General features: G+C 45.5%; 1 protein-coding gene and 1 long non-coding RNA gene across 4 annotated transcripts in view; both read right to left on the reverse strand.

Annotated features, from left to right (window-relative positions):
* MLLT6 (MLLT6, PHD finger containing) overlaps positions 1-13613 on the reverse strand; it is a 348373-nt gene that overhangs the window by 152759 nt on the left and 182001 nt on the right. For all 3 annotated transcript variants that reach the window (XM_077459374.1, XM_077459376.1, XM_077459373.1), the window contains one exon: positions 13258-13363. In XM_077459374.1, coding sequence (XP_077315500.1) covers positions 13258-13363 — 106 coding nt within the window. The remainder of the gene's footprint in view (positions 1-13257; positions 13364-13613) is intronic.
* On the reverse strand, positions 4353-7034 carry LOC143935472 (uncharacterized). Its single transcript, XR_013263525.1, has 3 exons — positions 6373-7034; positions 5615-5749; positions 4353-5534 (listed from the first exon to the last, which is right to left on the reverse strand). It is a non-coding gene; the product is annotated as an uncharacterized LOC143935472 (long non-coding RNA).

The following is a 13613-nucleotide window of genomic DNA, read 5'->3' on the forward strand; positions in this document are numbered from 1 at the left end:
CGTGGCGTTGTCTGACTGTATCCTGGTCGGACGGCCTTGAAGACACGTCGACCATGTGTGGAGGCACAGCCTGATCGCTCTCAATTTAAGCAGATTGATCGGCAACTTGGATTCGTCCGTCGACCAGAGGCCCTGAATCCCCATCACTCCACCCCAGCCTGATAGACTGGCGTCCGTAGTGATCACCGTCCATTTCAGAGGAAGGAACGATTTTCCGGACTGAATCACCGGGGACCTCAACCACCAGATCAGAGAGTCCCTGACTGGCTGGCTCACCTGGATCTGTCGATCCAGGGACAACGAAGATTTGTCCCATTTTGCCAGTCAATCTGATGCCAGGCCAAAGGGAAGAGCCACAAATTGGTAGTGGGCCTCCCCGACTGCCAAAGGCAGAAATTTTTAATGCCGAAGGCATATGGGTATGTGCAGGTATGCATCCTGGATGTCCAAGGACGCCAGGGAGTCCCCTTGATGGAGTGCAGCGACTACTGAGTGAACTGATTCCATTCTGAACCTCTGCACTTTTACAAAGTGATTGAGGGCTTTTAAGTCCAAGATTGGACGTACCCCTTCCTTCTTGGGAACCCCAAACAAATTTGAGTAGAACCCCTGGAAGCGTTCTGATTCCGGAACTGGTACAATCACCCCCTAATTCAGCAAGTCCCTCACTGCCCCTAACAGGGCCTCCCGGCGAACCTGGGATGCGGGTATGCTGGAGGGGAAGAATCTGTTCAGCGGCTAAGAGAGAAACTCTATCTTGTAGCCTGTGGAAATCAGGTTGCAGACCCATTGGTCGGATAACCGGGAGGTCCACCGGGCTGCAAACTCCCGAAGGCGACCCCCCACCCGATATGTGGGTGGGGGCAAACCTTCATGCGGTAGCAGGCTTGTTAGGCTTGTGGTTCCAGGGACGCTTTTGACGTCCTGTAGGGCTGGGAACATTTTGTTGAAGCACCGGGCGGACGAAAAAGCCGATTGTGAGCGGAAAAAGAGGGCCCTTGCCTGCAGCGTGGCTCCTTAGCCTTCCTGGTCTGTGGGAGTAGTGTACTCTTACCACCCGTGCCATTTTTAATAATGTCATCCAATGAAGCTCCAAAGAGTCGGTCGCCAAGGAAGGGAAGATCCGTCAGGGCTTTCTTCGATGCCTGGTCAGCAGACCAGCATTTTAGACAAATCAGGCGCCTCAGCACCACAGCTGACATTGAAGCCCTGGATAACAGGGGGAGAGTATCCAGGGGCGCATCACAAACGTACTTGAGGCCTTGCACTAGTTGGTCTGCTAGTTTTGCTCAGACAGGGGAGGTGTTTTTCGTGGTGCAGAAGTTTTGCCCACTCAGTCATTGTCTGCGACACCAGTGCGGATGCCAGTACTGGTCGCACTGCTGACCCCACAACTGTAAACAAGGAATGAGCCACCACCTCGGCCTTCCTGTCCGTGGGATCCTTGAATGCAGGAGTCCTCTCAACCGGGATCGTGGTTACTTTATTTAACCTAGATACTGGGGGGTCCACGACCGGAGGAGGTGAGCATTTCTTGAGAAGGCTTTCCTCAAAGGGATAGCGCACCGCCATGTTTTTGGGGACCAAAAAGGTCCTTTGCGGCCGACCCCATTCACTGTAGATGAACTTGTCAAAATAAGTCAAATACGGGAACACCTTAAGTGAACATGCTGGCTTGCGGGACCCAAAAGGGACCGATACAACAGCAGAGGGATCTGCTGGCTCCTGGATCTTCAGGGTATCACGCACAGCTGTGATAAGTGCTCCAACAAGCGCTTTGTCGCTCCCAGGCCCAGACGGGGAATCATCCTCGCTGTCCGAATGGTCCTGGTCAGCCTCGTCTGATAGGTCAGAGCAGGGGGTCACCAGCCGCAGCAGGGCCCGAGTCTGCATCAGAGCTCTTCTGAGAGGACAGGGGGGAGGGGCAGGGGCCTTTTTACACGCACCTTTCCTTCCACGCACCGCCTCTATTTTAGCAACAAAATAATTAAGGACCGCCGTCAGGGTGTCAATGGGCACAGCGCTATCCGCAGGTGACCCGGTTGCAATGACCTGGATTTCGGGGGAAGAAACACCAGTTTCTGAAGCCCTGCTGACCCTACCCTGTCTGCCACCTGCAAGGGGACTTAGGACAGTGAAGGTCCCACCCTCCTGCTGCCGCCGCCTGGCGGGGAGGGAGGGGGGTTCCTAGTGCCAGACTCACCACCCTGGGGTGTTCTGTGATGGTCACTAGCCGTTCCTGTAGTCCCTAGGAGGTTACCCAAGTGCAGAGTGAGGAAAATGTGTCGGCAGCAGCTGTAGAAAATAGCAGTGAAACGATCTGCAAAGCTTGCACCAGTGTTCAGGAAATGGCCATCCAGCATCCTGTATATACAGTGGACACAGGAAACAGCATGTGTGAGCACATGTAATGCTGTCACAAGAGAACTGTGGTGAAAAGAGCGCTCGGGCTTCAAAAAAATGGCCGCCAATACAACTAATAGAAAATCTCCTAGAAAATGGACGCCGAGGCTCACAAGGGGAAACTACTCTGCCCTCAGTCAAAATGGCCGCAGGACAGCGCCATGCGGTGACAGGAAAAATCATCAAACAGCGCTGCCTTAAACCAGCAAGAATACCTCCACAGACACCTTTTGGGACCCCCCACACAGGGACCAGGACCATTGCTAGCCGCACAGACCCCCCACAGGTGAGAGACCCAGCGATCCCCATACACACACCGCCCGCAGCACATGCAGCCGCCCCCCCCCGGGGGGAGGAGGGAAGATAGGGACGTGTGGGAGAGAAGAGAAGGAGGTGAGGTGGCCCCCGAATTGACCTTCCGGGGAATGCCCAGCTGCTCAACCCCCTGAGGAAGGAGAGCCATACTTACCAGTCCTGAAGAGCTAGGAGACATTCCATCACAGACCCAGTCCTCCGCAGTTACAGGGTGGCTGCTGGCCCGGTATACTGTGATCCAGACATCAGTAGCCCGGTCATATGTATACCCCGGAGCATTGAAGCTCACGACCACCTCTGGAGCTGAGGTATGTTGTAGCCTGCCGAGCCTTAGCTGCGACCTGCACACGCTCGATGGCCGGACTGGGGGGACTACAAGGATAACTCAACCAGCCTGTCACCCAGCCGGAAGTTGATAGAAGATCCCAGGATCTTTCATCTTGCGCAAAAGCCTCAAACCTGCATCAAAAAAAAAAAATGGACCAAAGGGCCCGCAGGGTTCCTAGGTCATTCTCCTTCACTAGGCAAAATAAAACTGAGTCTGCTGGGGCAGCAGGGAGGGTTGTTAGCACAGGGTCCACCCCCTGGGGCAGTACTGAAAGTTCTGTGTATTGTGTTACAATTTTGCCTAGTTCTCCTAAAGACAGGCTAACAAACTCATTTAGTTACAGAGAGGAACTGTGTCAGTCGGTGACTATAAGAGAAAATGTGTTTTTTTTTTAAAATGGGATATTTATTATAGCAAAAAGTTAAAAAATATTGTGTTTTTTTTCAAAATTGTAGCTCTTCTTTTGTTTATAGCGCAAAAAATAAAAACAGCAGAGGTGATCAAATACCACCAAAAGAATTTTGGTGGGGAAAAAATTTACGTACATTTTGTTTGGGTGCAACGTCGCACGACCGTGCAATTGTCAGATAAAGCGACGCTGTGCCGAATCACAAAAAAGTGCTCTGCTAAGGAAGGGAGTAAAATCGTCCGGGGCTGAAGTGGTTAAATCTAGAGATCTCAGGCGACGTTTCGCATCATTGAACTGCACTCTTTGTTTCTGCAGTTCGGCAGAGAAATCTGGAAATGGAAATTTTTGAGCCCCGGCATGGTTACAGGCTTTAGAGAGTATGGCATCACTGTCCTTATAATTAAGGAGTTTAAATAAGAAAGGATGAGGATTTGCCCCTGGTGGTGGGGGGGGGGGGGGGCGCTGGAACCCTGTGAGCATGTTTCACTGACAACATTGGAGAAAAAGTATCATTGCCAAATATGGAGATTAGCCATTTTTCAATAAATATCACATGGTTCTTCCCCTCCACTCTTTCAGGGATACCAATAGCATGGATATTATTATGTCTCAGCCTATTTCTAAGGTCATCCATTGAGCTGTAAGCTGAGTGTTATAGCTGAGGCCCCTTTGCATAGGAGCTATGTCATCCCCTACAGAGCTAACTCACCCTTCCAGAGCTGATGTCCGCTCCCTTAAATTTTGTATATCCTGCCTAATTTCTGTCTTCACCCCTTTGAGTTTATTAGTAAGGGCAGCAATGGAAGCATTGCCAGCGGTCACTTCCAAGAAAATATCCCGCAGGGTTCGGTTCAGAGTCCTCTGTAGGCCCCGCAGTCCTTGATGAAATAACCCCCATTGTCACTGTAAACACCAACTTAAGCAAAAAACTGCTATTGAGCATTGAAAGAAGAAGCCACACATTGTTGAGTAGAATTTTTTTTACTCTGTGCACATTCACATGTGTGTTTAGAAAAGGGTTTTTGAACAAACCAACATATTTTTTTTGGAATATATATTTTTTTGGGACAATAGAAATATCCTTTTTTTGTGGTAAACAGGTATGTTTTTAAAAACATAAAACAACATACAACTCAGGAACTTTCAAAGTTCAACTTTGATAAAATTAAGGCAATATCAGACATTAGTATGTCCAAACTGTGTTGATCTTGCTTTCATCAGATGGGGTGATGTCACCCCTGTGAAAGACAAATCTTGAAGATGCACACAAATTGGGAGTCAAAATGGCGATTTCAGTGCCGATTCCATGCCTAATGTCAACATGTGCTAGCTCCCATCATGGGGGGATCAATGGATGTGTTTTGGGGGCGCAACCCCTTCCTCTCACCTACTTTAGTTGCAAGGAAGGGGTTGCACCCACATAGTTACATAGTTAGTAAGGTTGAATAAAGACATCAGTCCATCCAGTTCAACCTGAGTGAGTGTCTACAATTATCCCTATCCCTGTACATTGCACACTCACATTGGTCCCTACCCTCAAGGAGCCCACAATCCAATTTCCCCATTCATACACTAGGGCCAATTTTGGACAGAAGCCAATTAACCTACCTGCATGTCTTTGGAGTGTGGGAGGAAACTGGAGTACCCGGAGGAAACCCACGCAGGCACAGGGAGAACATGCAAACTCCAGGCAGGTAGTGTCGTGGTTGGGATTTGAACCAGTGACCCTTTTTACTGCTAGGTGAGAGTGCTAACCACTACACCACTGTGCTGCCCACAAAGCACATACCTTGATATCCCATGATGGTAGATAGCACATGTTGACACACTGTGTGCATCTTCAAAATGTGGCTTTCAAATTCTTTTTAGAAAAGTTATAATAAAAATAAAAAAATTCAAAAATGTTGGTGTGTTTTATATTCTGCCTAAAACATCAATGATGTTTTTGAGTCTTTTTCACATCATTGATGTCTTCCTTGATCTTCTGTAAATCCCGATTGCACACCATTATCTCCCTGATGAGGATGTGTGCATTTACACTTGTGAAATTAGATTCTTCTTCCACAATAGCCACATCACCTAAAATAAAAAAACACACCATGTATTATAAATATGCAAGCATACATCTATTACCTGAAGCTGTGGTCTCAGACACTTACCTGTTGTGGTCACTATTTCGCCCACTTCATAAACCTCTCCTTCCTCCACATCCTGAGGTTGTAGTTTTGGGGTTTCACCTTCTTTAGGAGGTTGTGGGTCCCTGGTGTCCTCTGACGTCCCGATTCTTTTCTCCCCTATGTGAATAAAAAAGAGGTATAATTAGCACACAGATATTTGAGGCAAGAAATAGGAATATGAAACATTGCTTGGAAGTGTCGTACAATTGTCTGTTTTGGCAGAGTTCCAAGCTGAAGACATGATTTTTTTCACTTTTTCAAAGCTGGAATACTTACCTTTTTGGGTAAAGTTTCCCACATGGAGACACCCCTAGTATTCACTGGATCACCTGTGTGGGACACCCTAAAAAGTTTGTTCTGGTGTCCCACACTAGTGCTCCTTCATCCAGATGTGTAAACAGCTGCTGAGTGTCCTCTACTTACACTGAATCTAAGTTTGCATTTCATTCTAGTTACAAACACATCTAGATAAAAATGTCCTAAACTTCTTTTAATGCAAATAGGCATGAACAAATGTAGTTAACCTGCATCTGCCAAAAACATCGTATTAGTAGGCGAACAAACAATGTTTACTACGAACGATTACTGTACCCATGAACCTGAAACTTGCCATTTTAACTGTACAACAGTAAATAAAAGCACACGGAGCAGCACAAACATAATAAGAAGAATAGGAACACATGACAAAATATTTACTTTTTTGCAGCACTCTCTTGATTTTACTTTTTTGCAGCACTTACTTTTTTGCAGCACTCTCTCTGCTCCCTCAATTTGAGGTCTGACCAACGTTTCCTCAGTTGATCCTTCGTTTTCTCTACCCCAAAATTCCTATGCAGACTTTGAACAACTTTAGTCATGATCTTGGCCTTTCTGACATTTGGGTTTGGGTAAGGTCCATGCTTCTCGTCATAGTTGGCCCTCTTCAAGATATCCACCATCTCCACCGTCTCTACAAAGGATATATTAGAGGCCTTAAATCTCCTCCGGGATTAGGACGTTCGTGGCTCTGGGCTTTCGCCGTTGCTGCTGTCTTCATGCACTTGTTCAATCTCCGCCATGTGCTCTCCCACTGCGCTAAAAGCGAAGGGGCAGGGAATATACTATAAAGAAGGTCAAGGGTGGGTGGAGTTTCACTCATTTGCAGTGTATATCATGCATAACACGCGTGCGTCCTACGTAGCGGAAGCACCGATCGTTCTAACAGAGGTACAAATTTAACTTGAAGCATCAGTGGCCTATACTGCTTAGAGATTAAGGCCTATATTGGGATGAGATTATGCGAGTTTAGCTTGACATTAGGGTTTGTCTTGTGTTGTGTCTTGCAGATAAAATGGATCGATTCAACGATCATGATTTCCTCCCCCAATTCATTGATTTGCATAGAGAGCTTCCCTGTCTGTGGTAGACAAAAAAAACCTTGTATACAATTTGACTAAAGAGGAAGGCAGCGCTAGATAAATTGCTGGAATTTGTGAAGCTGCAGATCTCGCAGATCAGATTGCTGGAATTTGTGAAGCCGCAGACTATTTGATGTGAAAAATTGGTAGGCCTGAGGAGCACATATAATAGGGAACGCAAGAAGGTCCAGGATTCCCAGAGATCAGGAGCAACAGCAGATGATATTTATGTACCCAGACTGTGATTTCTGTCAGACCAGACTGAAATCAGGCCATCACTCTCAACCCTTCCTTCCACTCTTCCTACCACCCTAGGTGAGGCTTCCAGCATACAACCTGGACCTTCCACCCAGGAAGAAGATGTGGAGTAGCCCAGCTTGAGTCATTAGCATTGTTCAACATATTTCTCAAAATTGTGTGCGATTGATGAATGAACTAAAACTATGTCCCTTTTCCACACACAGGAAATCCTCAGCCAGGAGGAGGCTGTAGAAAGTGGCAGCCAGGAGGTGGCAGGGGAAAGTGGCCGGGCCCAGTAGACTGACCAAATCCCAGGCCCCTCCCCTCCGCCTTCAAAAAAAAAGGCCCAGGAAGGGGAGGAGCATGGAGGAGTCAGCACTTGGGTTAATTCGGCAGGCTTCTGCGGCCCTCAGAACCCCCCCCCCCCAATCTTTTTGAGGCCTATGCCTGCATGGCTGCCAACAAAATGCAGGAAATGGAGGTGAGACAACGCCTCTTTTGTGAGGCAGTGAGATTTTATATATATATATATATATATATATATATATATATATATAAAACCCTAAATAAGAGGTTGAGGGGCAAACTCACAAGCAAAACCCACCTGTGTGAGTTGGACCATCCTCCTCCTCCTGCCACAACTTCAACACCAGAGCCACAGCCTGGAAGCAAGCGTGAAAGGAAGCGTGGAAGGAAGGCAAGAGAGTGATGGCCTGGGTTCGATCTGGTCTGGCAAAAGCTGCAGGCTGTTGTAAGCCCACAGCCTGGGGACATATATGTCACCTGCTGCTGTTCTTGATCTCTTGGAGTCCTGGACCGGATTGTGCTCCCTATTAAATGGACTCCTCAGGCTTCGAAATTTGCCTGTCAAATAGTCGATGTGTGCCCTGGGGTACAAAGGCTTCGCTAATTACACCAGTTTATTCAGCGTTGCCTTCCTCTTTATTTTGTTATGACGCCTAATAAATGTATATTTTTTGTCTAAAATCATTGACTATGTGTTAAAATTAAAAAAGGACAGTTTGTTTGTGAGTAGGCAGGGACATTTCAAAAAGACAATGTCAAATTAACAAGGGACACCAACACCAACCAATTTCCTTGAGGTCAAAAAATACAAGATAATAATGGTGTTGTGGTAATTTCACACACAAAACGAATAAAAATATTATGGAGATCACTAGAAAAAAATAAAAGTCAGGAGATCTTGATTCAAAAAAAAAAAAAAAAGGATTACTATAAACAAAAATTAAAAACATTATTCTGGAGATCTGGCAAAAAAAAATATTCATGAGATCACAAGAAATAATAAAGAAATCAGTTTGTCAGAACTCTGTGTGAATATCAGCAGCAAAACAACTTCATAATTCTAGCATTATAAAAAAGAAGAGAATGCGCTGCATTGAAAGATTTCAAAATTTGCAGCGTGACGAATGTGCTATCTCCATTACGAACGCTAGTTTTACCAGACCGAGCACTTCCATCTCGTACTTGATTCACAGCATGCATGGAATTTTGTGCGTCGAAATTGTGTACACACGCTCAGAATTTCCTGAAAAAGGATTTTGTTGTCGGAAAATTTGAGAACCAGCTCTCAAATTTTTGTTGTCGGAAATTTCCACCTACACATGATCGGAATTTCTGACAACAAGCTCCCATCGAACATTTGTTGTTGGAAAATACAATTGTGTGTACACGGCATAAGTCTTGGAGAGCAGCCCTCATCCTTGGAAAATTTGCTCTCTTAAAGTTAAGTGTTTTTATATTTCCCGTATGTGTTTGTTGCTTACAACTAACATTAAATAAAATGATGCGATGGTCACTGCTACCCAGATGTTCTTTTATATGAATATTGGTAATGAGCTCTGAATTATTTGAGATTACCAGGTCCAGCAGATCATCATTCCTAGTTGGGGCCTCAATAAACTGGACCATAAAATTGTCTTGTAATAGCTTTATACATTTTTGCCCTTTAACTGTTTCAGCAGTGCCACTACTCCAGTCAATTTGCCAGATAGTTAAAATCAACCATTATTATCACTGTCCCAGCCCCTGCAGCCCTTTCCATCTGTGCAAGGAACCCTTCTACACACGGTCGGACATTCCGACAACCAAATCCGTTGGATTTTGTCCAACGGATTTTGTCTGACGGATTTTGTCTGAAAGTGTTGCATACACACAGTCGGACAAAGTTGTCAGAAAATCCGATCGTACTTAATGTGATGACGTTATTTCGTTAGGACAGGACTACGTTCATGCTAGTAGCCAATAGCTTTGGTCTAGGAATTTGATCTGAGCACGTGTGGCACTTTGTCCGATTGGAATTCTCTACACATGATCGGACAAAGTCCGATCGGATCATGTTGCCAGAAAATTTTATAGCCCAGCTGGAAAACTTGGTCCGTCGGATACTCCGACGGAAACAGTCTGATGGAGCCCACACACTGTCAGATTATCCGACAACACAGTCCTATCGGACATTGTCCATCGGAATGTCCAACCGTGTGTACAAGGGCTAATGATAACCTTTGTAGTACGCACACCCATGTACAGTTCCACCCATAATGCTTCAGACTCATTACACTCTCCATCAACTAGGTCAACTTTTACACTCACTTTAAGATCACTTTTCACATAGAGACAGACCCCCTTCATTTTACCTCTCTGAAAGAGAGCATAGCCAGAGTAATATCACAGTAATGTGAAGAATGAAGCCAGCAATACCAATTAAATGTTAGTTCTCCTCGTGCGCCAGAGCTTCCAATGTACCTATTTTGCTTGGCAGACTTCTGGTGTTGGCAAAGAAACACTTTAATTCAGTGTAACATTTTGCACACTTATGTTGCTTATTTTTTATTTTAGTACAAATACCGTAGTACCATTTCCAATAGTTGCTTGTAACATGGGAACCTTCATCTCACCTGCCACAGTCCTCCCCCCATATCTTTCACCATTGCACCCACCAATATGGGCTGACCCCTGTCTGACCTGCCTGCCCCATTATAATCTAATTCACCCTCCCCCACTCAATATCTAGTTTAAATACTCTTCCAGCCTTCCCTTAAACCCCACCTCCAGCACAGCAGACCCCCTTCCATTTACGGTGCAAACCATCCTTAGAATATATGTTGTACCCCAATAAAAAGTCAGCCCAGTGCTTTAAAAACCCAAATCCCTCCTTCTTACACCAGGTCTTCAGCCATGCATTCAGTTCTCTAATATCCCCAGTCTTTCCTGTGTTGCGCATGGCACAAGCAATATTTCAGAGAATATCACCTTGGAGGTCCTTCCCTTCAACTTGCAGCCTAGTACTGTAAATTGGTTCTTAAAGTGGATGTAAAACCTTACATATCCCCAGTGAAGTGAACAGCCTCAGATGATACACACGGATGAAACAAATCTCCCTACATAAGTTTTACATGTATATCTGCTGTCTTCTTCTTGCTATATTGTTTAGAATTCTTACACTGGGCAAGAATTTTCACTTCCTCATTCAGCAGTAGAAGTGCTGTTCTGACATACTCTGTGACACAGCTGATTGAAGGAAAGGCACCCTCCCCCCTCCACATTAGCAGAAGAAGGAAAATGCTTTCTGAGCTGTGCTTTTACAAGTCAAGCTATCTGCTAATCCAGTTATAGCAACCTCCCACCACACACATTCCAATCCACACTGCTTTTATCTCCCGTCTCTGAGAACTTGTCAGAAGTTATCATGCTGATAACAGAAGAACAGAGCAGCACAAACACAAAGGACTTAGGGCTGAAGAGAGATAAGAGAACAATGCAGATATATATGCCCAAATCAAATTTCATGAATCGGGTTTACATCCACTTTAAGGAGCCTCATCCCTCTATATATTCTGGTGTTACTGGGTTAACATCCATAAACTGGGACAGAGGAGTTAAAGCGGAGGTCCACCCTAAAGTGGAGCTTCCGCTCATTGGAACCCTCCCCCCCTCCGGCGCCACAACTGGCACCTTTCAGGGGAGAGGGGGGTGCAGGTACCTGTACAGTACAGGTATCTGCACCCACTTACGGCGTAGATTATGCAGAAGCTACGCCCCTTTCCGCAGAATCTACGCCCCTTTCCGAAGGTCCCCCGCTGCCTGCTGGGAAACACACGGATCCCAAAGACAGCGGGGACCATCCTTATTGCGCAGCGCGACTCACGCATGCGCAGTAGGGAACCGGGAAATGAAGCCGCAAGGCTCCACTTCCTGATTCCCATATCCAAGATGGCGGCGGCAGCACCCGAGAGACGATCGAGAGATCGGCTTCGGGTGCCGACATCGCGGGCGCGCTGGGCGGGTAAGTGTCATTATTTTAAAAGTCAGCAGCTGCAGTATTTGTAGCTGCTGGCTTTTAAAAAAAAAAACACGGCGGACTCCCGCTTTAACACTAATTATTTAGGCTAAGTTGTCAATGCACATACATTGCACATATATTGCAGACTAGTCACTGACAGTTTAATGCACAGTGTAATGTAATGTACAGTACTATTCTAGTGTAAAAAATAGCTGGAGAGCTTTGTGTTCGGGCTGGCTTGGATCTCTTTCTCTCTCTCACACATTCCTGCACTACAGTCTCTCACAGATAAACAACCCCGCTCTTCTTTGCTAACACAATTACTTAATCACTTGCTTACTGGGCACTTAAATCCCCCTCCTGCCCAGACCAATTTTCAGTTTTCAGTGCTGTCACAATTTGAATAACAATTGCGCAGTCATACAACACTTTACCCAAATTACATTTTTATAATATTTTTTTCCCACAAATAGAGCTTTCTTTTGGTGGTATTTGATCATCGCTGTGTTTTTTATTTTTTGTTAAAAAAAATTAAAAGAAGACCGAAACAAAAAAAATACAAAACAGTTGTACATTCTGTTATAACATTTTGCAAACAGGTAATTTTTCTCCTTCACTGATGTACGCTGATAAGCTGCATTGATGGGCATTAATAACTGGCACTGGTGGGCACTGATAGGTGGCACTGGTGGGCACTGAGAGGTGGCACTGAATTGATAAGTGGCAATGAAGGGCACTAATAGATGGGCACTGATGGGTGGCAGTGATGGGCACTGGTAGGTGAAACTGATAGGCAGCACTGCTAGGTAGCACTGATGAGGCTTTGATTGGCACCACTGGTGGGCATTGATATACTGATATACACTGGTAGGCACTGATTGGTTGCACTGATATGTACTGTGGGCACTGGCAGGTGGCACTGGCAGGCAGCACTGGTGGGCACAGATGACGTGCCGGTGTCTCTTCCTCTTCTGTACCATGTCCCTTACACAGAAGCCGGTGATAGAATTTTTTTTCTTCCGGCGCTGTCAGCGTGAGGAGAAAAAAAAAACGATTACCAATCTTCTGTTTACTATGTGATCAGCTGTCATTGTCTGACAGCTGATCACGTGGTAAGGGGCCGGGGATCGACCCCTTACTCCGGCCTCATTGACTCGTGATCGTAGCGCGTTCGGGGAGCGTGCAAAGGGGAAGAAATCTATTGACTGCCACACAGGAATGTAGGTCTGCGCTGTAGCCGGCTATAGCACGGGCGGGAATCGTTTAAACTTGCTTTCTATGTGCCTGGACTCAGAAAGCAACGGGAAGGACATTGACACTGTTGAATATAGAATGTGTGCTAGGAGTGTGCATACTACGCAGTGAGTGGGGAGTCTCTGGTGGAGAAAATACTGTGTGTAGGCTACAGTGGAAAAACAATGGTGTTGGTTTACTAAAGGCAAATCCACTGTGCACTGCAACTGCACTGTAGATCTGAGATGAAGGGAAGCTCTGCTGGATTCCATCATCCAATTATGTGCAAAAATGCTGTTTTTTATTTTCCTTGGATGCCCCCCCTAAGATCTACAGTGAAAACTGGGGGGGGGGGCAGAATCTACTAGTAACATAACAAAGTGAAAAGGGGAACCTATGCATTATATTATTAGGATACAATTATAAATTAAAATTAAGTATTTTATAGTTACCTGTCCTATTGCTTTCAGCTTGGCTCAGAAGTGTGGGCATTGATAGAGGACTTCCAAAAATGTGAGATGAAGGGATACTAAATGTGGAGCCAGCCAATGAGAAAACCTATACAAGATACAGGCAGAGAATACACTTAAAAAGAAAGAGGAAACTTGAAAGTCGCTATCATTAAAATGTGACTCAGGATCTGCACAAAATAATTTGGATGAGCATTTAAACCAACTCCCTAGGCAAAAGATATACACTAATAGATTACAGTGACTGAAGTAAAGTAAACTACACAGGGGTGCTAAACAGAATATGTGTGGGGGTGTATTTCTATAAAAAATATGTATAGCAATTCCCCCAGTGAAAG

Source organism: Lithobates pipiens, unplaced genomic scaffold (assembly GCF_037356315.1).
Source record: "Lithobates pipiens isolate NorthernLeopardFrog02 unplaced genomic scaffold, aLitPip1_a1.2 Scaffold_28, whole genome shotgun sequence".
In the NCBI taxonomy this organism is placed as follows: Eukaryota; Metazoa; Chordata; class Amphibia; order Anura; family Ranidae; genus Lithobates; species Lithobates pipiens.